The sequence below is a fragment of the Trachurus japonicus genome, chromosome 6 (assembly GCF_045865225.1).
Source record: "Trachurus japonicus isolate A0001 chromosome 6, Traja_1.0".
Taxonomy (NCBI): domain Eukaryota; kingdom Metazoa; phylum Chordata; class Actinopteri; order Carangiformes; family Carangidae; genus Trachurus; species Trachurus japonicus.
In genome coordinates this window covers 33,431,781-33,458,668 of record NC_140912.1, presented here as the reverse complement: position 1 = coordinate 33,458,668, position 26,888 = coordinate 33,431,781, and the positions used below count along the sequence as shown (strand labels likewise).

Below are 26,888 nucleotides of genomic sequence, written 5' to 3'. Positions count from 1 at the left end.
GATTGATGAGCTATATCAGAGCAGTTTATGTTTTTCCTTTATGTTTACTGCAGCAGCTTTAAATCACATATTCAGTCCAGGCTTGTGAACAGATTGTAATTTGATCTTTTCATTTATTCTGTACATCTTCGCCGAGCACAGATGCTCTTTTTCAGCCACACACACACACACACACACACACACACACACACACACACACACACACACACACACACACACACACACACACAGAGTCTGAATCCAAATGTCCAGTCTCCTAATCATCAAGTCTGGACGGTGAAGCTCCGTCCAAAATCTTAAAAATCCTCCAGAGTGAACTCTTCACTTCATTTAATCTGGACGTTCACCAACGCTGAGAGAAACATGGACGAAGGAGAAAAAGAAGAGGAAGAGTTGTGGTGATAATAAAACAAAAACAGTCAAAGAACCAGGAATTTTTTATGCGTAAAACTAAATGAATGTTGCATCAGCTGCATGAAACGTAGAGATGATCATCCTACGGAAGCCTGTTAGTGCCAAAATAAACCATACCATATGGTACATATCCAAATAACTAACTAACACACCAAACACAACAGTTATGGTGCGTTTCATTTACGTAGGAAATTGGAGCTCTTAATGACGTCACCTCTGAGTTGAGCTCTTTCCAGTTGAAAAACATGGAAATGCAGAAAAGTTGGAAAAATGGCCGATTAATGTAACGAAATGTTTAGATTTCACTGCAAACAATTGATTATATATTATAATAATATTATAATAAGTTGTACAAACCTAGCCAACGTGCACCAAACCAAACGTTAGCCATTAGCCGTTAGCCGCTGCTAGCCACTGCCGTTAGCATTACAGTGTCAATACCAACACTCACAGTGTAGGAAAATGTTCAAGGATAAGAACTGAACAGTAGCTATGTGTCTGACTTTAATGTGAAATAAAATAAACAGTAAAATTTACACAACGTTAACTACTGTTGACACGAGGAGCGGCCATCTTGAATTTCTATGTCGGGGCTGTTGGGATTTGTTCGACTTCATGGCGTGGGTAGAGATTGAAATTCCAACTCTGAGCTCAGAAATTCCGCTTTTCCAAGTCCAACTTGAACGCACCACTAATGATAGTGATGAGTCAAGAAACATCTACAACAACTTTAATCCTGTTAAAACTTGAAGATTTGGACTTGAACATGAACTCTGAAGAACCTCCTCCCCTTGCTGTTTCTCCTCCTCCGTTTCCTCTTCCTCTTTTCCCTCTTTTTCCTCCTCCTCCTCACTAATCCTCCCCTTTATATGAGCATCACCAGTGTCTTTTAGCCACTTGTTGGCACCAGCGTCTCTGCAGCAGTTCACTTCTCCTCTCCTCTCCGCTCCGCTCCCATCAGCCCCCGCTGCTTGACTCCCCGGCTGGTAATTACTGATATCTGTGCTTCCTCCCTTTGTCGACTCATTTAGTCAATTAGAAAGAATAATGATTAGCTTCTCCAGCTAATCGCCACATATAAATTGTGGGGGTTGGATGGGAAGAGGAGGAGGAGGAGGAGGAGGGGTTGGGGTAACTGGAATTGGCTTTTTGTCAGTTGGAGCTGTAATTTGAATAATTGATGCCCATTCAACGCTCCTGGAGCTGCCTGAGTGGGTGTGGATGGATGGGAAGACGAGGAGAGGTTTTGGTTTTTGGATGTCTGGCAGACTCAGAGGTGGGAGAAAAAAAAAAGAAAGAAAAAAAAAAGTTAATTACAGAAGTCGAGTTTTCCCCAGAGAGCTGCTCGACAACAACGACGGCGGCGGCGGTGGCGGCGATAACGACGACGGGAGGCGGGAGGACAAAGAGCCGACGGATCAACAGGAGAGTACTTGACTAAATACTTGAAGGCGATGTGTTTGCAGAGCGACAGACTGTGCTTTTCTCTTCACAACATGTGGGACCTTCACTGACGCTGGGAATCGTTTCTCTGATATCCTGAAACACCCACCCCTTCAAAAAACACCAGCACGACTCTGTGCTGTTACACATCTCAGTTTAATTAACACCTGAAACTCATTTACAGCAGCGTTCAAACACCTTTTCTTCAACTTCTTCACAGACTGAACTGATTTATTTTTTCACTTTTCTGTGACTCAGAGTTAAAATAAACTTTATTATTCACAAAGACGGCAAAGTTTTACAAGAAGAAATACGATTAAAAACATCAACGACAGACAAATACCAAACTATGACGAACCAGCAGTGAATCACAGTCAGATGAAGTCATGAGGAAGTTTATCATCACTGTCGTATGAAGCAGTGAGTCACAAAATTAAAAACAAAACAACACAAAACAAGCAAAAAAAAGGACAAATAAAAATGCAAAATATACAGCTAAATGTCAGAGTGTTAACTACTGTAGCAGCATGTGTCATGAAAACTATCATTATTAGTTATACAGGAAAGCCGTATTTGTAAAATTGAAAACACTTCTCTTCTTATTCGTTTGTTTTATGATTGAGCTACAGTGGCCCAGAAGGGTCAACTCACTACAAGTTAAAGAAAACAGAAAGAGACATAGACACAATCTCAGCTGTTGTACTGTATATCAGCACTCATGGAATGTCTCTTGTCCAATCAAATTACTCGGTCGGAACTAACTGTTGTATATCATGTAATAATGACGTTCTAATAAACCAAACAAACTCAGCTTATTGTCAAACCCACTAACAGGAAGCTGTCTGTATTCAAATACCGCATACTATACTGCTAGTACGTACTGATTTGGCCAAAATGCAGTATGCAGTATGCAAACAAAAGCAAAATCTACAGTATGCGGAAAATCCTGGATGTCGTACTGATTCAGAAAATATCTCCAGTATCTGACCAGTCTAGTTTGCGTACTGTATCCCACAATGCAATGCGCCCCTGACCTCTAACCGTAACCAAAGACGGTTTAGAGTAGTGAAGTATCTTTGCCGTGTACCGTAACCATGTTATACAGCTTAATAAAATACAACTTAATGCAGACTCATCGGTTCATTGTAAAACATCTATTTATTTTTGTAAATGTGGTGATTTCTGTACGTAGGCTACAGAGCCCCAAGGCAGCGCTGCTTCACTTTACATTCAGACAAACTAATGCTACTGATACAATTGTTAGATTTCATCAATGAGACCAACATTTATCTCCTAAAAATAATTTAACCAGCCGGTGGTAAACCTCTAAAAACCTGCGGGTAAGTTAATTAGCAATTGTTTTCTCCCCCCGGGATGACGACGGAGGTTGGCCGGCCGAGCAGCTCTGCAGACCGGCGGCTGCCTCGGTCGCTGCGGAGCTTCACTTCTCCGAAAAACATCGGAGCAAACTTCTAAACAGCCGTTGTTTGGATAAACTGGCCGTATATTTGGGATCTAAACAGTTACTTTCTCGCATGAAAAAATATTAAAACTTAATAAAGTTACATAGCTAATAACAGCGCTAGAGCAGGAAATAAAACAGCTTTTCGCCTGTTTTACAGCTACCGCTACTGGTTGCCGCGAAATGCATTCTGGGAAACTTGTGTTCTGCATACTGCAGTGTGAACGGTGTCGGTCTGCTGAAGTAATATACTGAATCCCACATTCAGTATGCAGTATAGAACGAATCAACTTGTTGTTTACAGCTACTTCCGGGTAGAAAACCAGCATTCGAACACTATTCTATACTATAGTATATATATACTATATCGCCGTTTACACTAATCTGATGTTTGTAAAGTCTTTAAAACCAGTGATTGGACAAACATTACTATTTACGTGTGCACATTTTTGTAATTAGTCATGGTTATCAGAGATTAGCCGGGCTAACGGTTAGCTACCTGTTTAAGTTTAATAACTCAGTGACTCAATAAACGCTCCATGAAAAAATATTTTCTCCAGCGGATATCTGAGTTCCAACATGACTGAGCTAACTGGAGTAGTTTCATGTCGTGTCCCACAACGGGAGGTTTTAACAGCTGATGTCCCGGTGTTATCTTAGCTACCGTCATAGCTTAGCTACTGCTGTTAGCTTAGCTACCGTTAGCTGTCCCTGTCAGCTGAGCCACTGATGCTTTCTAGACACTGTGATTTCCCCAAACTGAAGAAGCACAACACATAGCAACACAAAACACACACACAGAAAATCTTCAATCATTTCAGATTTGTCTAAACGGTGATAGGGCGTGAAACATATGATATATAGCTAAACTCTCGTTCGTTACTATTGATCTCATTCAAATTACGTGCTGGTTTTCTACCCGAAGTAGAATGTAAACAACAAGGAGATTTGGTCTATACAGTACATACTAACGCAGTATGTAGTAGGCAGTATGGTAGTATGCGGTTTTGAAAACAGCCAAGAAGAACAACTAAAGGCCCCAGACCGGTCCATCACTGAACTACTCCTCAAACTGGATATTTATCACATTAAAAACAAATGCATTTAAAGAGTAAAACTCAGTCTCTCAGTCTCTGTACTAGTGGCTGGAGTCACTGTGATCACAGCAGCTGCCGTGGAAACCAAACGGTGCGTTCAAGTGTCTCTGGACACAAGACGTTTAACTGGAACAAACTAAACCGTGCAGGTGAAGTGAAGTCGCAGCGACTCGTCCACTCGTCTCGTGCTGGTTGGATGAGACGTGTGCGTTTGATCTGAGATCGGGGTTAAAGGAGCATTACACCAGCCAGGGGGGACGGGCAGTCGCCTCCTCTCACCTGTCACCTCAGATCTCCTCCTCTCTGAGGCGTCATCACCACGGCAACATGGGATGTGACAGGAGCTTTTACCTCCTCCCCCCTCCCTCTATCCATCTATCCATCTATCCATCTATCTATCTATCTATCTATCTATCTATCTATCTATCTATCTATCTATCTATCTATCTATCTATCTAGTTCTTTCTCTCGTTCTATCTTTCTATATATCATTCTACCTATCTATCGTTCTATCTATCCATCGTTCTATCCTTCTATTTCTCGTTCTATCTATCTATCTATCTATCTATCTATCTATCTATCTATCTATCTATCTATCTATCTATCTATCTATCTATCTATCTATCTATCTATCTATCTATCTATTATCTATCTATCTATCTGTCTCTCTGTCTGTCTATCTCTCTACCTCTCCATCTATCTATCTATCTATCTATCTATCTATCTATCTATCTATCTATCTATCTATCTATCTGTCTCTCTGTCTGTCTGTCTATCTCTCTACCTCTCCATCTATCTATCTATCTTTCTATCTATCGTTCTATCTCTCGTTCTTTCTCTCGTTCTATCTATCTATCCTTCTATCTATTTCAAATAGAAATGATGCATAGAACGAGAAATAGAACGATAAGTTATCGTTCTATTTCTCGTTCTATGCATCATTCTTTCTATCTATCTATCCATCTGTCCATCTATCCATCCATCTATCCATCTATCTATCTATCCATCTCCAGAGTGATGGGGGGATGAGAGGAGGAGGAGTGTGAGACAGAGTAGATCTCCTGTCACTCATCCCGTCCTCCTCTCCTCCTCTTAAGGTGAAGTGGCGTCCTCGCTGTCCGCTGACATCACAGCCTGAGGCTCCGTTCAGCCGATCGTTTACACATCGAGTGTAAACACACTAACCTGACTCTACAGGCCCCTCCCCCCTCCTCCTCCTCCTCCTCCCCCTCTCCCCTCTCCTCCTTCCCCTCCTCCCCCCTCCCCCTCTCCCCCTCCTCCTCCCTCCTCCCCCCCTCCCCCTCCTCCTCCCCTCGCCTCCAACTCGCTCGCTTCATTTAGCAGCAACAATGTGTCTGAACCCCGACAAGCTGTCGCTTCGCTCGGCCGACGCAGCTCAGGCATGAAGACGGTAGAGTGTGAGAGCGACCCAACCAAACACCATCATCACCTTCATCGTCATCACCTTCATCATCGTCACCTTCATCATCATCATCATCACCATCACTGGGTTGGGTCGGGTCGCTCCGAGCTCGCTGCATCTTTACCGATCTGATTCACTGATCCATCTCCATCGTTTCCACCGAAGCTCCTCGACATCACAGTAAAATATTTCAGCTTCCAACTCAGTGAAACATAACGAAGTGATGTCTGCTGTGGTGGTGCGTTCATGTGCAATGGGAAATTTTACTTTTGCATCTGACATGACATTCACAGAGAGGGGAGTTTAACTGAATCAAAATTTTGTTATTATCCCAAAATAAAATAAAAAGGCAGAACAAAATGCAGGAGCAGCACAGGTTTACATGGAGGTTGGAATTTCCCAGCAGCACTCGAACTACCCGGCTTTCAGCCTGAGGACAGTACAATACGAGCCTGTGGGAAACTCTGCATTTGTTGTGATGGGCAGATGAAGTCTAAACGTTGTGTACAGTGGTTCGGCCCTCGAGTTTGATTGACATGAAGATCGTTTGAGTCATTTTTCAAACTAGAATGCGGAAAATTTGCTCATTTTCAGTTTCTCATGTCGAAGCGTTTGCTCTTTTTTTGTTACTTTGTAATAGAAATAAATGAAAACCTTTGGTAAGACACAAAAAAACAACAACTTAAGAACGATAATCTGTCACTTGATCAAACTTAACTGCATCGTTGTTATAAAGATTTTATTTATAATCGTTGTTGCTCCAGATTTTTGATGAATTAATCCAACGGTTTGTTTTTTTAGAGTGAAGAAGTGATGGCTGTGATTTTTGATGCGTCATTTTTCTATCTATCTATCTATCTATCTATCTATCTATCTATCTATCTATCTATCTATCTATCTATCTATCTATCTATCTATCTATCTATCTATCTATCTATCTATCTATCTATCTGTCTGTCTGTCTATCTGTCTGTCTGTCTGTCTGTCTGTCTGTCTGTCTGTCTGTCTGTCTGTCTGTCTGTCTGTCTGTCTGTCTGTCTGTCTGTCTGTCTGTCTGTCTGTCTGTCTGTCGTTCTATCGATCTATCGTTCTATTGATCTATCTATCTGTCTATCTGTCTTTCTTTCTTTCCCTCTTTCTTTCTATCTACCCCGTCTCTGTCTTCTTTATTTCTTCTTTTCTTTCTTTTCTCTACTTACTCTTTCTTTCTTTCTTTCCTCTTCTTTTTCTCGCTCTCTCTGTCTCTTTCTATCTATCCATCCCCCTCTCTCTGTCTTTCTATCCCCCCTCTCTGTCTGTCTTTTTCTATCCATCTATCCACCTATCCATTCATCCATCCATCCATCCATCCATCCATCCATCCATCCATATTAATATCCATCCAGCTTCCATCCATCCACCTACCCATCTACCCATCTATCTATCTATCTATCTATCTATCTATCTATCTATCTATCTATCTATCTATCTATCTATCTATCTATCTATCTATCTATCTATCTATCTATCTATCTATCTATCTATCTATCTATCTATCTATCTATCTATCTATCTATCTACCCGTCTACCCGTCTGTCTGTCTGTCTATCTATCTATCTATCTATCTATCTATCTATCTATCTATCTATCTATCTATCTATCTATCTATCTATCTATCTATCTATCTATCTATCTATCTATCTATCTATCTATCTATCTATCTATCTATCTATCTATCTACCCATCTACCCATCTACCCATCCCTCTGTCCGTCCAGTTTTTAGTTTGGTTCAGTTCTTTACGTCCAAGTTCCACATGCACAAAAATGGACATAAAGATGATAATAAAAAAATATATATCTGGTTATTATTATATCATTATTTACAAAGCCTTTACAGTTTGTACCGTCTGAGTCATGTAGAGAATAGTTGTCAGATTATTGCACATGAAGGTCCATGGTGGTGGAGGGGTGGGGGGGCCGCAGCCCCGGGGTCCACGGAGCAGCGAGGCCCTCGGCCGCTCCCACATGAAAGAGAGCTTCTTTCTTACATGAGTTAGCGCGCGCACACACACACACACACACACACACACACACACACGCCCCTCCCAACCACTCTGCCCCCCCCCTCAGGAATAACTGGTGCTTGTTAATGGGCGGCTGTGGGAGGGGGAGGGGGGAGGAGGGGGGTTTGGGAACAACGGGGTTTAGAAGTTGTGTTAACAAGTGCTGCTGTTCTCATCACGCCGAGGATCAAGTAGACGTTCTCACACGTCACATGACCGCCACTTCCTGTTGGGTTGTCACGACGACACCGACACCTCCACCTCCAACACCAACATCACCTCAGGGTTTTATAGTTTATTGTATTTATGTGTTATGACATTGTATGTCATTATTAACATTCGTATCTTTTCATACTTAAACGTATTATTATGCTGTTCAATTATATTTTATATAATTTCTTTATGTATTTTTTTATTTTACAATTAATATTATTTAATTTGTTGAATTGTAATAATTTAATTTAGAATTATTGATTAAACATAATTGATTTTCCATTTAATTACATCAATTTAAATTTTAATATTCCTGTGTTTTATTTTTAGTTTACTATATTCTATTGATTAATTTAGTTTTATTTTGTGTTTAATATTACTGTTTTTTTCACACAATTTCTTGTCATTTTCATTTCTTTCTTTATTTTTCTACACGTGATTTTACAGAAATCTTTAAGTTTTTGATTTAGATATTTTATCTGTTTCAATGCATCACTTCATACACATCATCATTAATATGATAATGATGATGATGATTGGTCTTAAATGACCCGTTATCGCTTGATCTTTATTATTATAGTTATTATATACGTATATTATATACATTTCATGTATCTGTCGCTTCCTGTGCAGCAGCTCGCGGTCGATCCTGCTGAAGTTATTCTACAGCTGTGATTCAGTATCCTCGCCTCAACCTGCTGCTCACTCGTCTTTTATCATCACATTTTTATTTATTTATTTATTTTATTTTCGACTTTTGGAGAGTCAGATAAAAAAAAAACAAAGAAAGAAAGAAAAAAAGAGAGAAAAAGCGGCAGCGAGGAGCCGAGCGGAGTCGTCGGGGGCCGAGGCAGCGAAGGCTTTTATAAGAACAACTCATTAACAGACTGAGCTCGGCGCTGCTTCCCTCCGGCGGCTGCGAGTGCCGTTTGGAGAGGCTGCTTTTCTCTTTCAGCCGCTCGCAAAGTCAAGGCTGGGCGCTCCGGGTCCTGATTGCATTTTTTCCCCTTTTTTGCCAGAGTGCCTATTCAGATGAAGGCAAGAAGGGAATGAAAGCTTTACAAACATTAATGAAGCCCTCAGCTGACAGTTGTCTCTTTGTCGACTCCTCCTCCTCCTCCTCCTCCTCCTCCACCGAGTCGCCGGAGGAGGAAGAGGAGTGTGAGCAGCTCCTCTGTTTGATTGGCTGACTCTGAGGTCAGCGTGGAGAGTTTGGCTGCTTGATCAGTTCGTTTGGTGAAAACAAGCCAGCGATAAAGAAATTAGAAAGAAAAGAAGATGGTGCAGTTTTTTTTTTCTCTCTCTCTTCTGAGGCTTCACATTTAGTTTTTTTTAATTATTTTTATTTCACTCTACAGGAAAAATGTCTCAGTATTTGCAGAGATAAAATGTGTGTGTGTGTGTTCGTAGAAACAAAACAAAGAAAACTCCTCAGATAAAAGAAAAAAAACTTGTGTTCAGCTGAAGTGAAGAGAGAAACAGGTTCATGTTTTCTCAAAAGTAAACACTATTTATTATAATTTACTATTTACCTATTTTCTATTTTCAAGTTATACCAGTAAAGATCTTTACACCTCCTATGAGTGTTTCACATTAAAAGTCCAGCGACTCACACATAGGAAGTGGTTGGTTTTAATTAAAAGTCAACTTACCAACAGACAAAAACACAGCAAAGTAGAAATTTTAGAGGCTAAAGGGCAAAACACACAAAATCTCTCTCTCAAAATTCCTCAAGGAAGTCGTTTAAACAACAAAACTTCACACCAACTTTTAATATTTCTATATTTGCACTGGAACTAGTTTCAGAGGCGGAATGATACGAGCTATGCGGAGGTGACTGACTGTGTGTGTGTGTGTTTTTCGTGTCCTCAGGCCTGATGGGATGGGAACGGTGCTGGTGGAGGAGAAGGAGCAGTTTGAGTCCATCAGGAGTCGCCTCATGTCTCTGCTGGAGAACCAGATCACTCACTTCAGGTACAGACTCAACGTCCGGCTTCACTCGGCGTGTTACTTTACAGTCCATCTGGGCTCTGTATAGTCTCAATGTTGGTTACGTTTCTTTGTTGAAACATCGCAAACCTGGACTCAGAAACCTGGTTCAGGATACAAATGGACCAGTGGGCCGATTAAGTCATTTCTTTTTTCCCAAATGTCTGTTAATGTGAACAAGTGGAAGATGAAATGATCTCGAAAAGGCATACAGTTAGTTATCTACTCATTCCCTTTACATTTTAAACTATATAATTGTTGGGTTTTTTTCATCTTTTTCATTTTCAAACTGTCAGAAAAGGAAAAGGTCCCTCAGCAAAGGTTTGGGCCCCCTGCATAGTTAGTAACTAGTAGCCCCCCCCCTTTAGAAGCTATCACAGTGTGTAAATAGTAAATATCTTGTCTGATACCTTGGTCAAAGTTCTCTGAGAGCTCAAGTCTCCTGGGTTTCCTGTTCTTTTGCAGGCTGCTGCTTTGTTTCCCTTTTTCACTCTGAAACTGTAGAAAACTAAAATAATACACTGATATTGATTAAAATATTATATATATAAAAGAGTATTTCATGTTTTTGGAGATCATTTCATCTTCCACTTGCTGAACTGGGTGACAAACCTTTACATGCTGCCACTGTGGCCTCCCGTATCCAAAGAATCTTTGTGTACCCAAAATCATTAGCCACCTAGCATGCTAGCTATCGTAACATTCAGGCGGCTCTGCGCTGCAGCCATGGTAACCCCGCTCTGTGGCCGGCTTGGAGGCGTAGTAGTCACCTGCTAGAAGTGTAAAAAAGTCTTTCAGATGTTTGGCGTTCGGACGTTGGCTGTGTTTGGACACTAAAATGCTCAGAAGGCTAGGCTAACGCTTCACGCGACCGTTGGCGGATGAGACACAGCTAATCAGAACGTTTCCATGACGATGTGTTAGCTTGACTTAAACCAGACTTATAAAATCCATCGAAACTTTTCTCAAACTTGGAGCATAGTTGAATTCCTTCCTCCAGTCAGAAGTCCAACCAAACGTCTAACAAACTCCAACGCGTAGGGAACCAAACGTACAAAGTCATAAAGTCGGCCATGTTTTTACCGCTCGACATGCTAACAGCTAGCCGCTAGCTAACCTCTTTGTCGCTTGTTTGCAAAAGGTCCGATACCAACAAACAACAAACTTTGATCAGCACCGTCGTAGAGAGTCGGAGTTTGGTCGAGCTGTTACCGTAGCAACACTCAACAGTCCTTCTAAACTTACTGAAAGATTCAAGTTCAACTGTTGACGTTGAAGTAAAAAACTGCAAAAAGTCAGAGATTCACCTCGTTAAAACAGAGTTTAATAAATCAAGATGTAAAAATAAACATCATTAGATATGAACTGGTATTGATTGATTGATTCCAGTCATGAACGAAGCTGTTTCTACATTTTTTGATCTTTATATATCTCAGAAGGCGGTCCAAACTTATTATTAAGTTATTTATTTCTGTATTGATTTAATTATTTTAACTTTTTTTTTGTCTTTGACAGTTCAGAACCTGATTGTCTTAAAAAGTTGCTCTATAAATAAAGTTGGATTGGATTTTGTATGTTTACTGATGGGAGTTAATGAGCCAGAGCTGGTTGAAAATTAGTCTTTATTTTAGGTATTTTTGATTGTTATTTAAACAACAAATCACCAGAGTCGTCTTCACCACAGAGAGTTCAGTTCAGTTCAGTTCAGTTTAATTTCATGGTTAAACCCGTGTTTTCACATGTTTTTACTAAACTCTAAATAAACTCTGATGTGTAGTAAAGTGAAGTGAAGGAGAAACCATCTAACCATAATGAAGCAAGGCACTCTGGGTATTTTTGTGCGGACTGGAGGATAATGGGGGTGCGTGAAGAGAAGAGAAGACCTCCCTGCATCTGCGTGCTGCTATTCAGCCGCCGCCGCCGCCGCTGTGTGAACACATTGTGACGACGGTGTGAAAGCAACAGCCTCGGAGACCTTGAGCAACACTCGTCTGAATGGACCGCTGCCATTAACCGTCCCCAAATAAAAAAAAGACCCTCCTCGCCTGAGAGGAGAGGAGAGGGGCCTCCATCTGCCCCGGAGAGACGAGGAGAGAGGGGGAAGAGGGGTGAGGGGGGGTCAGGGCCAGGAGAGAGAGGATGGAGGGGGGAGGAGGAGGAGGGGGGGAGTCATTACTAACTCACCTCAACAAGAGGCTAAATGCTGCTCAACAATGGAGGGACAATGGTGGGATTATGTAAATGTCAGGACGAGTTGTTCTGCTGTTGTTGCTCTTCACGCGCCCAGCAGATTAACTCCAGATTATTGTTCAGGCTGGAGGACCTGTTTGTTTGTTTTTAGGGTTAGTTCAAGTACCGCAGGGTTTGTCGCCGCCGCCGTCGCTGCCGACGTCCGTTTTAACTCAACTCAACTCAACCCAACGGTGACGTGTGGAGAAAGTCTTGTGACGTTTAAAACTTGAAGATTGTAGAAATATTATGAAGCCAAACTCTGAGGTTCATGAGTTTAAAGAACCAGGAGGAGATTTAAATTTAATTTATTTTTTAAAAAACTTTGAATTTATAATTTAGGCTGTTTGATCTTTAAAGGGATAGTTCACCCAAAATTGAAATTTCACTCATTATCTCTACTCCCCCTCATGTGGACTAAGGGCTGGGAGAAGTTTCAGAGTCCTCCGTGGCTTCTCTGAGTTACAGGGGGTCTCAGCGTAGCAGTGCATGTCCATATAACGGTTGCAAATGGATACCAACTGTCTTCGTAACAAAAAGACACACCAAAAAACATCCAGATACCTCCATGCTGCTCGTATGTAATGCGGTTCCAGGAAGAGGAGCTTCCGCTACAAAACCAGCTTGAAATATAGACTTATTTAATTTTTTTCGGGACAATTTCGCATTTCGGGGCTTCAATACAAGACGGACATTACATACGAGCAGCATGGATGTTTTTTGGTGTGTCTTTTTGTTACAAAGACAGTTGGTATCCATTTGCAACCGTTATATGGACATGCACTGCTACGCCGAGACCCCCTGTAACTCAGAGAAGCAACGGAAATTTCAATTTTGGGTGAACTATCCCTTTAATACAGAGTCCAGACATTTCTATAGAGCTCTACACAGTACATACTACCTCTATTCATTTATTTATTTCTATATTCTTACTTACTGTAGCGATGCACAATAACTTTTTTCCCCACTGATACAATATCTGAAAACTTCCTGCTTCTCATAACCAATGACCACTAACAGTAATAATAGTTTATATTCACTCCAGACGTTAAGAAAGGCTGAGCTGTATAGTGAGAAAAGATGAATTTAACATTATAACTAAAAATTAAACACAAGTCTCTCAGTTCAGTAGAAAGAAGCTCAGCTGGTGGACGATAAATCATTATTAAAGTTAAATGAGATGTTTTCAGATCATTTCACTGTAAAATGGCGTTAGAAATCAGTTTTTAATTAATTCAACACACAAATTCCAACTCTGGTGGAGAGGAGGATGATGATGAGGAAGCACGGCTGACTAATTTGCATCAACCCCGTTTGAACCCTGTCTCCTAATTACTGTTATATGATTAAAAAATGAACATAGCTACAAAAATTCACTCGTAGCAGCTGAAGAACTCATCAATTATTTTGATGTTTCTATTCAGACAAAAGGCAGAAGAAAGATCACGGTCTCATTATATATGTTCATTTTATTAAAAAGCTCCTTAAAGGTAGTTTGCGTAGTTTGTGTTAAAGCTCCATACAGTATAAAGGTAGATGTTTGTGTTAAAGCTCCATACAGTATAAAGGTAGATGTTTGTATTAAAGCTCCATACAGTATAAAGGTAGATGTTTGTGTTAAAGCTCCATACAGTATAAAGGTAGATGTCCATGTGTAGTGTGATTATAAAGCAGCTCTAGGTTCTATATTAATACTGTGAAAGTATCAAAGCCTCAGTCCACAGAGAAATGCACACAGCCTGTATTCAGAAACTGAGCCTTGAAACCAGCCGTCAGGACTTCCTGTCACTTTGTGATGTCACAACTAAGCCCCGCCCCCTCACCACCTGGACCCACCATCCAACAACTTGCAGGATTTGGTTTAGTTTAGACCATTTTATTCTGAAACCTGCTCTATTTTTTTATTGGATCACTTTAGAAAACATCCAGCCAATCAGAAGAGAGGCTCAGAGCCTCCTCCTCTCTTCTGATTGGCCGACACCGACCTGTTGTTACCAGAGCTCCAGATACAAACAGCTGATCTGGATTTGACTGAAACTTTAAAAAAAATAAATTAAGAAAACACATTATTTACACAATAATCTGTTTCAAACTAAATTAATCGATTATTCCCACTGAATAACTTGTCGCACAAAAACATGTTTGGTAGTTTCACCTAACGACTGACTCACTCTATTTAAATGACTTAATGAACTCAGTTAATAAACTCTCTGGTTTATTTTCCTCCTGATGTGTTTTCCTTTCTGTCACATATTCATCTACACACTGAAACATCCTTCACATGTCACATACATTTCCCCGTGTGTCAGAAGCCCGAGCTCCTCTGAAGCACTTGAACACATCGGTGAAGGCCTTGGTCACATGTTCTGCTCTTTAATGGGTTTTTATATAGATATATATTTATATTTTCCTCTCAACAAACATCATGAACTTGTGACTTCAGTTTAAATGTGAACATGATGATATTTTTAAAGACCACTTCTTTTTTTTCTTTTCTCTCTCGGTGATACAATTGAAGGAGCAGAACATCTGCCTGAGGGTTTTTCTCTTCTTTTCTTTTTTTTTTTTTTGTCCAATAAATGGCTGACCTGCGTGACCACGTGCTTTTGTTTATTAAGTACTGTTCACTTGTCAATTAGCAACGTGAAACCTCTGTGAACCTCCTCGTCTGCACTGAGACGCAGCCGGAGGTGAGAAAAGCTTCCTCCATCAGTGTAATTAGATGAAAGGCAGCAGCCATCTGTTGACGCCAGCCGACGTCTTTCTGCTGCTGCTGCTCCATCTCCTCCTCCTCCTCCTCTTCTTCCTCTCCATCTTCTTCCACTTCTTTTGTTTCCACTCTGTTGTTGTCCTTGAGATTGTTTCTAAATGTGACGCCCGCCCACGTTTTTCCCTCTTCATCTGCAGGTACTGCTTCCCCTTCGGACGGCCAGATGGGGCCCTGAAGGCGACGCTGTCCCTGCAAGAACGGGTACGTTGGAGGAAAAACAAACACCTGTGATGTTTTAAAACTCAACTTAAAGCGATAGTTCACCCAAGATTGAAATTTCACTCATTATCTCCTCCCCCTCATGTGGACTAAGGGCTGGGAGAAGTTTCAGAGTCCTCCGTGGCTTCTCTGAGTTACAGGGGGTCTCGGCGTAGCAGTGCATGTCCATATGACGGTTGCAAATGGATACCAACTGTCTTCGTAACAAAAATACACACCAAAAAACATCCAGATACCTCCATGCTGCTCGTATGTAATGTCCGTCTTGTATTGAAGCCCCGAAATGTGAAATTGTCCCGAAAAAAATTAAATAAGTCTATATTTCAAGCTTGTTTGTAGCGGAAGCTTCTCAAAGCTCCTCTTCCCGGTTCGTCAAATTTGGACGAACTGGGAAGAGGACGGACCCTGGTTCGTCTAAATTTGACGAACCAGGAAGATAGATAGATAGATAGATAGATAGATAGATAGATAGATAGATAGATAGATAGATAGATAGATAGATAGATAGATAGATACTTTATTAATCCCGAAGGAAATTCATCTGTCAGCTGCTCCAAACATTCCGAAAGAAAGCACTCAGCTAATGTAGACAGATGTAGCAATAATATAAAAGAATAAAATAAAATATAAAATATACCTATATATATACACATATACACACACACTCTCATATAAAAGAAATACAAGGAAGAGGAGCTTCCGCTACAAACAAGCTTGAAATATAGACTTATTTAATTTTTTGGGGGACAATTTCGCATTTCGGGGCTTCAATACAAGACGGACATTACATACGAGCAGCATGGAGGTATTTGGATGTTTTTTGGTGTGTCTTTTTGTTACGAAGACAGTTGGTATCCATTTGCAACCGTCATATGGACATGCACTGCTACACCGAGACCCCCTGTAACTTAGAGAAGTCACGGAGGACTCTGAAACTTCTCCCAGCCCTTAGTCCACATGAGGGGGAGGAGATAATGAGTGCAATTTCAATTTTGGGTGAACTATCCCTTTAAAGTTTTCTCCTGTAGCTGCAGAATGACTCGACACGATGCTGTTGTTAACAATTAGAAGGGATGCTGTTGTTAAACAGGAAGAAGCTGCTCTTTTAATCCATGGACCGGTGCGCAGGTCGCCGGCCTCCTGAGGGAAATCACTGCAACAAGATGATGCAAAAAGAAAAGAGGATAATTAATTTACATTGTGCTGTAAATAAACAGCGGTGCAGATTGAAACGATGATGAATGTAAACACAATTTCAAGTTGCAGGCGGCTCATGTTGTGGACACGTCTGCATCGGGGAAATGAAAGGAAATTACCTTCTCAGTTAAAGCCGTTAAAACAAGACGAGGTCTCACTCTGCCACAGCTTGATCCTTTTGTCAGGCAAACGACATTAACGTTTATATTTATATACGACGCAGCAGCGAAGTGATGAGTGCAAAGAAAGAAAAAAAACTGCAAGGGTGATGAGTTCAAAGGAAGAAAAACGTAAAAATGACGATATCGAGTAAATCAAAAGATGAATAACGTCATAATAAGTACAAAGTAATGATTCAGAGAGTATATAAGTAAGGTGTTTCACACTTCAGGGAAGGAAAATGAATAAAATCCAAGTGTTAATTTGCTTCTGTTGCTCCTGGAAAACCCTGAAATCATCAAGGTCTCCCCTCCTCTTCCTCCTCCTCCTCCTCCTCCTCCTCCTCCTCCACACGGTTTAATAAGTTCACGCAGGTTCAGACTCCTCAACTTCTCCTCAGGATCTTCTGCTGTTAGTTTAGAAAGTTGTAAAGTCAGAATCAGACTCCTGTTTCCTCTGAGCTGAGATGCCGCTGTATGTTAATGAACCTCAGTAGGGATGTTTACATGGACACAAATAATCAGAATAAAATAGGAATAAATGCCAATCCGAATTTTTTTAAAAACTGCGTCACGTAAACACGTGGATTGGAAAGAAATTTCTTTGGTTACGGAAGGAAAAGCTTCAACAAACTTTACCGGCAAAACTTCACCATTAGTCACTATAGGTGGGTTCACATGGAGCTAAATATTCTGATTAGAATCGGTTTAGAGTCCAAACCGAATGAAAATGCTCCATATAAACAGCTCAATCAGAATAAACGAGCCCAAACTGAATGAAATTTAATTTGGTTTCAGAGTGGTGGAATAAACGTTTTCTTAAATCGAAAGAAATGAAAATTGTGTCATGCAAACTGTTAAACTGAATGTTGTCTGGTTTCGTTCTTTCTGCGTAGTGATGTTTCCTCACTTGTAAACTCAAAAAACTATGAACAACTACTGATAAATGCAGTAGATGACAAAACGTTTTAATTGATCACGTTATTTTTGAAGTTGGAATTTCCAAAGAAAAAATGCACATGTAAACTTTTGAAATAGTTCTTATGGTTCTCATTGTTCTTTATGGTTTTTATGGTTCTTTATGGTTCTTTTGGTTTTTATGGTTGTTTATGGCTCTTCATGGTTGTTGTTTGTGGTTGCAGGTCCTGATGAAGGACATCACCACGCCCGTCCCCGTCGAGGACATGAGGAAACTGGTGCAGACGTGTCTGGAGAAAGCAGCTCGACTCAACTACAGCCAGCTCATCGAATACGCTCAGATCAAAGGTCAGAGGTTCGGTTCAGAAATGACCCAGAAATATCGGTCAATTACAAGGACTTGGTGGAGAAAAGATTCTGGCCTTTCCCAAAAAATTCAAAGCCTGAAAAGCATGTGTAGTCTTTATGAAAAACATGACATTACTTTGAAATTGACGCTTATTTTTAAGCTATTAATTAACATTATCATGTAATTAATGGCCTGTAAATCAAAGAGTTACCAACATTTTCCCTCTGGGGATCAATAAAGTTGCTCTGAATCTGAATTGGTTGCTTTGCAGTGGAGGCTCAGGCGGCTCCAGAGAAGCGTCTGGAGGACATGATGAGACTGGGAGAGCTGTGCATCGAGGTGCTGCAGCAGAACGAGGAGCATCACTCCGAGGTAACAGCTGGTCAACATCTGTTCTCACACTCAGACCGCCACAGGTTCACTGGTCTGGATGTTTCACAGCTTCACACCAAAGATTTACACGTTTGAACAAGAGGGAGGTCGAACATGAACAACTAAAGACTGTAGAGTTTTTAATTGTCATTTAATTGACACTGAAGTTGTGACACTTTTCAGTAAACTTAGTTTCATCATCAGTTATTTTGGATTTTCAGTCTGTAAAACTTCAAACTGGTTCAAACTGGATTTTAACCACCGCAAAACTATCAGAAGTGACTGAGTTGTTGTTTTGACTGAGCAGATTTTAATGTTATTTTCATTTATTCAGCACGGTTTGTTTATTTAACAGCATTTAGCTCGTCAGGTTTCTATGTTAAAATATTCAAAATGCAGGATTTTACAACTTGTTAAAGAGCGTAAACTGATAATTGAGTTGTTTTTTAAATGCAGGCGATAATCACGTGTTAATGCATATTCCTTTTAACGCCACAGTTTGTTTAATTAGAGGAGGTGCGAATCACCAGAGAGAATCACAATCATTTTTGATCAAGGTAACATCATGTCATAAACATTTTGGGACATCCTGAGTATTACAGTTTTCAACTTGTAACGTTGTGTTATTATCTCATAGCGTGGTGAATGTGCAGGTCACAACTTGTCCACCAGAGCGTTGTGGAGTTGTTGGATTGTGTATTTGATGAGTTTGATGAGGGAAACCAAGAAATCCCATAATGAGCCTCCGTAGCGTAGCTCTGAGCAGCTCACGGCTCTGCTCCGCCGTTCTAAAAAATAGCTTGCACCGACAATTAAAGGTAACGAACCTACTGCTATGACTATAGGGATTATGGCAATGGGCCAATTTGACAAAATGTTGAACTATCCCTTTAAGTTTTAAAAACAATATACATTTTTTGTCTCCCTCTTAAGTGTAAAAATCTTCTGTTTAGGTCAAACATAAAAAGCTTCAATTCATTTAATAGATTTACATAATAAAATTGCACTACATTTTTGCACTAAATCAATTTTTAAAAAGCCTGTGATTTGAATATTGGCTCAAGTGTTTTGTTTTTAGTGTTGGTGACTTTTACTCTGAAAGTCTCTCCTCCTCCTCCTCCTCCTCCTCCTCCTCCTCCTCCTCCTCCTTCTTCCTGTGAGTCTCTTCTCTCTGCCTCTTCGTCTCCGTGGCGACGCCTCCTGTCACCTGATCATTTCATTGCCGTTCTTGATCACTTTCTGTCGCCGTGTTTCCCTCCTCCTCCTCTTTCCTTCGGCTGCCAGCAGCTCACTCACTCCCTCGCTCGCACTTAAAGTGGCAGATGACACGTCAAGTGGCGGCGCTGCGTTAAAGTGTGCGGCGGCGGCGGCGGCGGCGGCGGCCATGGCGATGGCGATGGCGGCGGCGGCTGACGGCAGCAGCCATGGCGATGGCGGCATGGCAGCAGCAGCACGATGAAAACAACAAACGCCCACGGCCACATATGCGTAACTGTAAAACTGATCAATCACAGGTGTTGTTGAGACGCGGCGCCGTGATCGGCCTTAAGTGGCAGCGCGGCGCTCAGGCATCTGTTTCTCCGGCTATTTATACCGCGCCGCGCCGCGCTCCGCCGCTGCCATGGCGACCGGTGGCTCTCTGCCCCCAGCTGACGTGACTGATGTTAACTACAAATTAGAGTCTGTTAGAGAGCAGCGCCGCAGGCTGTCACGGCTCAGATTTAGAAGATGAGTGATGATAATTGTTTACACGGTTACCGGCGGCGACAATCACGCTCCTGCTGCTCGCGTCTCTTTTTTCTTTTTTTCTTTTCTTTTCTTTTTTTTTTTGCTGCTGTTGTTTATTTTTCGTCAGCGTTTCATTATGGAAGTGTCAAAGTGACGAGCCGGTTCATGTCAACGCAGCTTTTTTTTTTCTCTTTTCTATTTCATTTAGAGATCCATGTGTCACGGCAGATAAAAATACTCTGATCCGCTTTAATTACCTCGTTTTGAAATGACTTCTCCTCCTCTTCTCCCTCCTCCTCCTCCTCTTCCTTCTCTTCCTCCCTCTCTCTCTCTGTGTGAATATGCAAATATTGTACTTGTCATTTTTAAGAAGTTAAACTGCTGAACACGAGACGTTCTCGGTGTTTGATCTCAGGTTGTCGAGGTTTAACTTCAGGGGTCGTTGATCTCGTTAATCACCATGGTAACTGATGCTGAACTGCTCACCTTGCTCATCAACGCGGAGGCTTCGTTAACTACAGGAGCCCGACAGGGACAAAGGAGTTTTTTGACAGTTTAGTGTGATAAATGGTAACGAACAATCAGCAGGTTTCTATGAACCAGTGGAGATGAGGATTTTAGTTTAACAAAAAACTGGATAGATAGATAGATAGATAGATAGATAGATAGATAGATAGATAGATAGATAGATAGATAGATAGATAGATAGATAGATAGATAGATAGATAGATAGATAGATAGATAGAAAAAGACAGACAGAGACGGGGGTTAGAAAGAAAAAAGAGAAAAGAAAGAAGATAAAAGAAAGAAGTAAAAAGACAGAGAGACAGGGTAGAAAGAAAGAAAGAAAGAAAGAAAGAAAGAGACAGAGAGAGGGGGTGGATAGATAGAAAGAGATAGAGAGACAGGGGTAGAAAGAAAGCAGAGAAAAGTAAGTACGTAAAAAGACAGACGGGATAGATGGAAAGGAATAAAGAAAGAAAGAGACAGAGCGAGGGAGACTGATGGATGGATGGATGGATGGATAGATGGATAGATGGATGGATAGATAGATAGATAGATTGATTGATTGATTGATTGATTGATTGATTGATTGATTGATTGATTGATTGATTGATTGATTGATTGATTGATTGATTGATTGATTGATAAAGACAGACAGAGAGGGGGGATAGAAAGAAGAGAAAAGAAAAAAAGACAGAGAGACGAGTAGAAAGAAAGAAAGAGACAGAGAGAGGGGGATGGATAGATAGAGAGAGAGGGGTAGAAAGAAAGAAGAGAAAAGAAAGAGAAAGAAAAGAAGAATGACAGAAGTAGAGACGGGGGTAGATAGAAAGAAAGAGATAGATAGACAGACAGAGAGGGGGGATAGAAAGAAAGAAAGAGACGGGTAGATAGAAAGAAAGAGACAGAGAAAGGAGGATGGATAGATAGAAAGAGATAGAAAGGGGTAGAAAGAAAGAAGATAAAAGAAAGAAAGAGAAAATAAAGAAAAGAAGAAAGAAGTAAAAAGACAGACTAATGGGGTAAATAGAAAGAAAGAAAGAGACAGAGAGAGGGGGATAGATAGATAGATACAGTAGACAGATAGATAGACAGACAGACAGAGAGGGGGATGGATAGATAGAAAGAGATAGAGAGAGCGAGAGAAAGAAGTAAAAAGACAGAGAGGGGGATAGATAGAGGAAATAAATAAAATCAATATTTTCCATGATTATCACCTAAATTAGATTTATAAATATTGATATTATCTCTCTGGAGCAGAGACACATTTTCTGAGTTATGTTGTTATGTACATTTCACCAGTTTTACTGAAATTTAAATAGTTTTAAGATTTTCTGAGCCAGGTGTCGTAGGTCGACCGGTGTTCAGGGTTCAGTTGATCCAGATAAACTAAAACTTATCCTGGGTTTGTTGAAGCTCCTTCGCTGCACCTCACGTTGTTAAAACGTCTCTTCCTTTATCTGACTGTTATTTCTCTTTCTCCTTTTTTCTTCTGTTCCACCGTGGGAAGGGAAGAGAGGTGAGTTCATGTGTGAGCTAATGTTTGTGTCGTTATATTGTCGTTGTCGTGCCGATCCTGAGATCCTCACACCTCCTCTCTCCATTTTTCTGTGGCTTTCATCATGTGTGAACGGATTTTTATTGAATCTCTTCAATTAAAGTTATTAAAATATATACGGATAAATCAGTTTTTGTTTTAATACAAACATGATTTCTAAAGTTTGAATTCTGACTTAAAGGGATAGTAGCATTTTTTTAAAGTGGGGTTGTATGATCTACAAATAGCCCCTAAGTACTTTAATTGCAGTAGAAGACTCTCTGCACTCCTCCCGTTAGCAACGCCAGCCCATAATAGCCCTGCCCAGAGATTTACAGCATACAATGTTGTGAACAGACCCAAAGTAATGGCCTATTTTTTTGGCCTATTTTATTGCCTATTTTTTTCAGGTAAAACCTCTTCTAGGCCGTGAAAATAGGCCGTTTCTTTGGGTCTGTTCACAACACTGTATGTTGTAAATCTCTGGGCAGGGCTATTATGGGCTGGCGTTGCTAACGGGAGGAGTGCAGAGAGTCTTCTACTGCAATTAAAGTACTTAGGGGCTATTTGTAGATCATACAACCCCACTTTAAAAAAAATGCTACTATCCCTTTAAATGCGTCTACCAATAGTCTGCAGGTGACACGTTTAGGGGACATCTGTAACTTGTAACGTCTACCAAAAGTCTGCATGTGAGTGAGGCGTTCAGGGGAAGTCTGTAAAAAACAAACTGTACTATAGTAGATGGTGTGAATAATCCTCAAACCAAAAACAGATCTGATCTTGAACGTTCATTTTTGTCAAATAAAAACTTAGACATAGACATAGCAATAATCTCCTATCGAGCTGCATTTGTTTGGATGTGATGAAGAAATGAAATGAAAATAAATCTCTCTGAGCTTCTGTTGATGTTTTTATTTAATCGTTGTGATAATTAAAACCCGTCCTCGTTGGCCGCCGCCGGGTGGAACATGGTGCGACGCGTGTTTGAACACATTAATGCAGAAAAGAAAAGAAGTGGTGGTGAAAAGGAGGCGTCTCCACTCAAACTGTAGAGAGAGAGTATAGACTGTAAATAACCTCTCTGCTCTTATTAAGTGCAGTTGGATATATAATTATTTTCCCACTCGCTGAGAAGAGCAGGAGGTCGCTGCCGAGATAAATCACAAACAGCACAAAGACAAGAAACAAGATCCACCAGTCAAATGGGTTTAATGAGGTAAACGTGAAAGGAGCGCGGCATTGTGGGTCGAGGTCCCTCAGCTACACCGAGGAAAAGCTTTTTATGTAACTCTGTCGCCTTGAAATGATGTTTTTACATATATTGCATGTATTTATTTCTAAGTTACATGATGATGACACATATTCTCTCCTTCCTCTGACTGAAGTCTGAAGCTCGGGCTTTGGATTGAGTCTCGTTTGCGGCGTAGACACAAAAACGTAAAGACTTGGGCGTGAACACGTGTAGTCTGAACAAAAAGTGTAAAAAGAAGCCAAATTTTTGCGACCCGTCATTACATTTTGTTTTAAGGCGACATCTAGTGGCCGAAGGGATTATTACACAGCAGAAAGAAAAGTGTGGTTGTGCGAAAGTCTGCGGAAAAAGGTGGAGAAGTCGAACGAAAACAGAACTTTTATTTAGAAAAGTGAAGTAGTTTACTGGTCTGAAAGAAACCATGAGTGGTACGTATCTATCTTTTTTTAGTTTTATTCATTCTCCTTTATTTTGAAACAAAAGGAAATAAAACGAAACATACACGAAACAAAAAACAATTCAAACAATACACCTGTTAAGAAGTGTGGCTAAATATGAGCACATTACTGAAACACATTGCTAACTTGTTGAAGTACCATCATCGTACAGTGGCGCGTTTATCACGATAATCACTTCAACCACGTGGTGAACGCAAAGTTGGTATGAGACGGCAGAAAAGGCTGTACAGTAGCTGTTGGAGCAGAAGCATAAAACCACTCAACAGAACTGGATTAATTATATGTGAAACATGTTGAGTGAACATTTTATTTTGGTGTCTAATCTTGGAGTAAAGCTTGACAGTGATTTTAAATTGGATCAACAGATGAACTCTGTTGTCAAAACCAGTTTTTATCGTCTGAGGCTTTTATCCAAGATTAAATCTGTTCTATCTTTTAGTAATTTTGAGTGAGTGATTCATGCTTTTATTTCTGTAAGTTTGGACTACTGCACTGCACTTTATATTGGTGTACACCAGGCTTCTCTGCTTTTTAATTCTTATTACGTGTTTCTTACCATTTTGTGCTCTATGTCTTGTATGTAAATCACTTTGGTAAACTTCTATGTTTTGGAAATGTGCTATATGAATGAAATGGATTGGATGGATTTATTCCCTCATCATGAAGGACATCTATATTTCAAATCATCTTTTTGCTAAACAGGAAGTCAGTCATTTTGGATTTTATTTTAAGTCCTTTATGATGTGAACTGTGCAGATACAGCTGTTGGCTTTGGATTGCAGGTTGTAATTTAATGTCAATAATACACAATGTGATATAAATTGTTATCTACTGTATAAACTGGATTTAATGTAACTTCAGCTTTATGCTTCACTGATACGACGGTGTTTGTTGTCGGATCTTCACTGCTTCCAAGCAACAAAACATGAAGAAACGGATCTTGACCGGTCTGGTCCGAGTCCCGAGTCCCGACCTCGGCCTCGTTCAGACGAACTGATGAGCGACGGCGAGCCGGACCTCGGCGCCTCGCTGAGTCATTGTCGGCCGGGTCGCGTCCGTCCAGCGGGTTCACCTGCATTCAGCTGTTTTTTTTTGAAGCTTTGAAAACGTCTCATTGTCGTCTCGGCTGCAACAATCCCCTTCACCTCCGCGACACACCGACACACCGCCGAACAATGAGGGAAATATTCAGTCATTATGACACGTTGTCACATTTAGTGACGAGTCGTTAGTGCAGCGGAGGATACAGAGCGACGGCGGCCTTGGAGCTACAATACGGACATTAGCCCTTTAAAGCGCTCCCACCTCTTGAAAGAACATCTTGGTTGTTAACAGTGTGCAGCATTTCTTCCATTTTTCTTCCATCACTGTTTTCCTACCGTCTTCTGTCCTTTCCCCTTTCTGTCGTTTCTTTTTTACTTCTATTTTCTGTCCTCTTCTGTTTTTTTTCTCTGATTTCTCCTTATTTGTCTTCCAGCCTTCTCTTTTTTGTCTTTTTTTAAATACTTTTTCCTTTTCCCTTTGTTTTGTATTCCATTGCTTTATTTCTCCCCATTGTTTTTTGCGTTTTCCCTTCTATCTTTTTCTTTTATTCTTGCCTTCACCCCTGCTCTCCGTTCAATCCATGCCCACTTTTTATTTTCACCTTTTTGTTTTCTCTCTTCACCCTTTGTTCTGTTTTTTTTCTTTTACCCTTTATTATTTTCCTTTCCATTAACATTTTTCCCATGTTTTGTCTTTTTTTCCATTCATCTTTGCTTCTACTTTTCTGTTTTCCTTTCGTCCATCTCGTCGTTTATTATTTTCATATTTATTCATAATATTGGTATTAATTCCTTTGTCTTTATTTCCTTATTTCTCTTTGTGTTTCTTCTTTGTCTTACACACTTCCTACCATCCTCCACCCTCTGTCATCTTTACTTCTCCACATGTTTATTCCTTTCACCTTTCCTACTTTAATCTGTCCTTTCAGTCGTTCCTCCTCTCACTCTTGTTTTCTCATCCTCTCTTTCGTCCTTGAATCCTCTGCTGCTGTTTTTTGTCTCGCCGTCTTTGTCTTCCCTGATGGATTCATGGCAGCTTTTATTTACGAGCAGCTGTTACTGAAATGGATGTCTGGAGAAGAATGAGTTGTAAGCGATGAAGAACCGTCAGGCTGGTTTACCGCCGTTTTATTGTCAGTAACCGAAAAAAGGCGCGTTTTAAAATGCTGCAAGGCCACGAGTACGAGCGGCTGCAGAGTCATTTCTCTTCTCCCGGTCTTAACGCGGCCGCCTCGTCCTCCTCCTCCTCCTCCTCCGACCAATACAAACACTGACCTCGGTGCACGGGTTGTACTTTTCTCTCCGAGGTCCTTCAGCCGTCAATAGCAGCGGTCACCTGAGCAGACTGACCTCTGTTCGCTGGAGAGCCGCGCAGCCTGGTTGCTCTTTAGACTGAAGGTATTTGCATTAGTGAATCAGCAGGTGCTTTCACAACAGCACCTCCGGGCTCCTTTTTCCTTCTTTTTTTCACTCTTAACAGCAGCTAAAAGTCACCGCAGCACCAAGACACTTTGCATCCGCCTCCATTTATTTAGATTCCTGCGGTTTTGAAGAGGTCAGAGCTTCAGAATCAGAGCGGAGTGTTTCGGTCGACACCTTTTAGAAAACGTTAGAAACACGGCGAGTGAATAACACGGAGAAACGTTTTAAAAAGGTTTTCATGTTCTATTGTTTCATCACATTGAATCAAAGCAGATTTTTCTGTCATTGATGAACAGAAAAATACCTTTTAATGTCAAAGTGTCAATCTCGACAACACGTAAGCCTTGGTTTAAACAATTATACCATTAAGTGTGATCCTTAGGCTTTCTGTTGATGTTGTTGTTGCATATGAGTTTCATTCTCAACATATAATAAATCTTTGGATAGATTTGGCCGTGAAGGAGCCACCTGTTGAACTCTTTTTTTGCAGAGGAATCTTTGGAGGAACTTGGTGCGTTTCAACCACATGAACCAGGGTCTCAGTTTATTTACATCGTTGTTAATCTACCCCCCCCCCCCTCCAAAAAAAAAAAGTCCCGGATTTGGAGGAGGTGCTTTCCAAAGGTTCAGGAACTTTGGGCCTTG

At 40.7% G+C, this 26,888-nt stretch overlaps 1 protein-coding gene across 6 annotated transcripts in view; it reads left to right on the top strand.

Annotated features, from left to right (window-relative positions):
* The window catches only part of cadps2 (Ca++-dependent secretion activator 2), a 242,284-nt gene that overhangs the window by 159,091 nt on the left and 56,305 nt on the right, over positions 1–26,888 (top strand). For all 6 annotated transcript variants that reach the window (XM_085780267.1, XM_085780266.1, XM_085780265.1 and 3 more), the window contains exons 14-17: positions 9,968–10,069; positions 15,221–15,284; positions 17,800–17,923; positions 18,196–18,296. In XM_085780267.1, the coding sequence (XP_085636393.1) occupies positions 9,968–10,069; positions 15,221–15,284; positions 17,800–17,923; positions 18,196–18,296 (391 nt within the window). The remainder of the gene's footprint in view (positions 1–9,967; positions 10,070–15,220; positions 15,285–17,799; positions 17,924–18,195; positions 18,297–26,888) is intronic.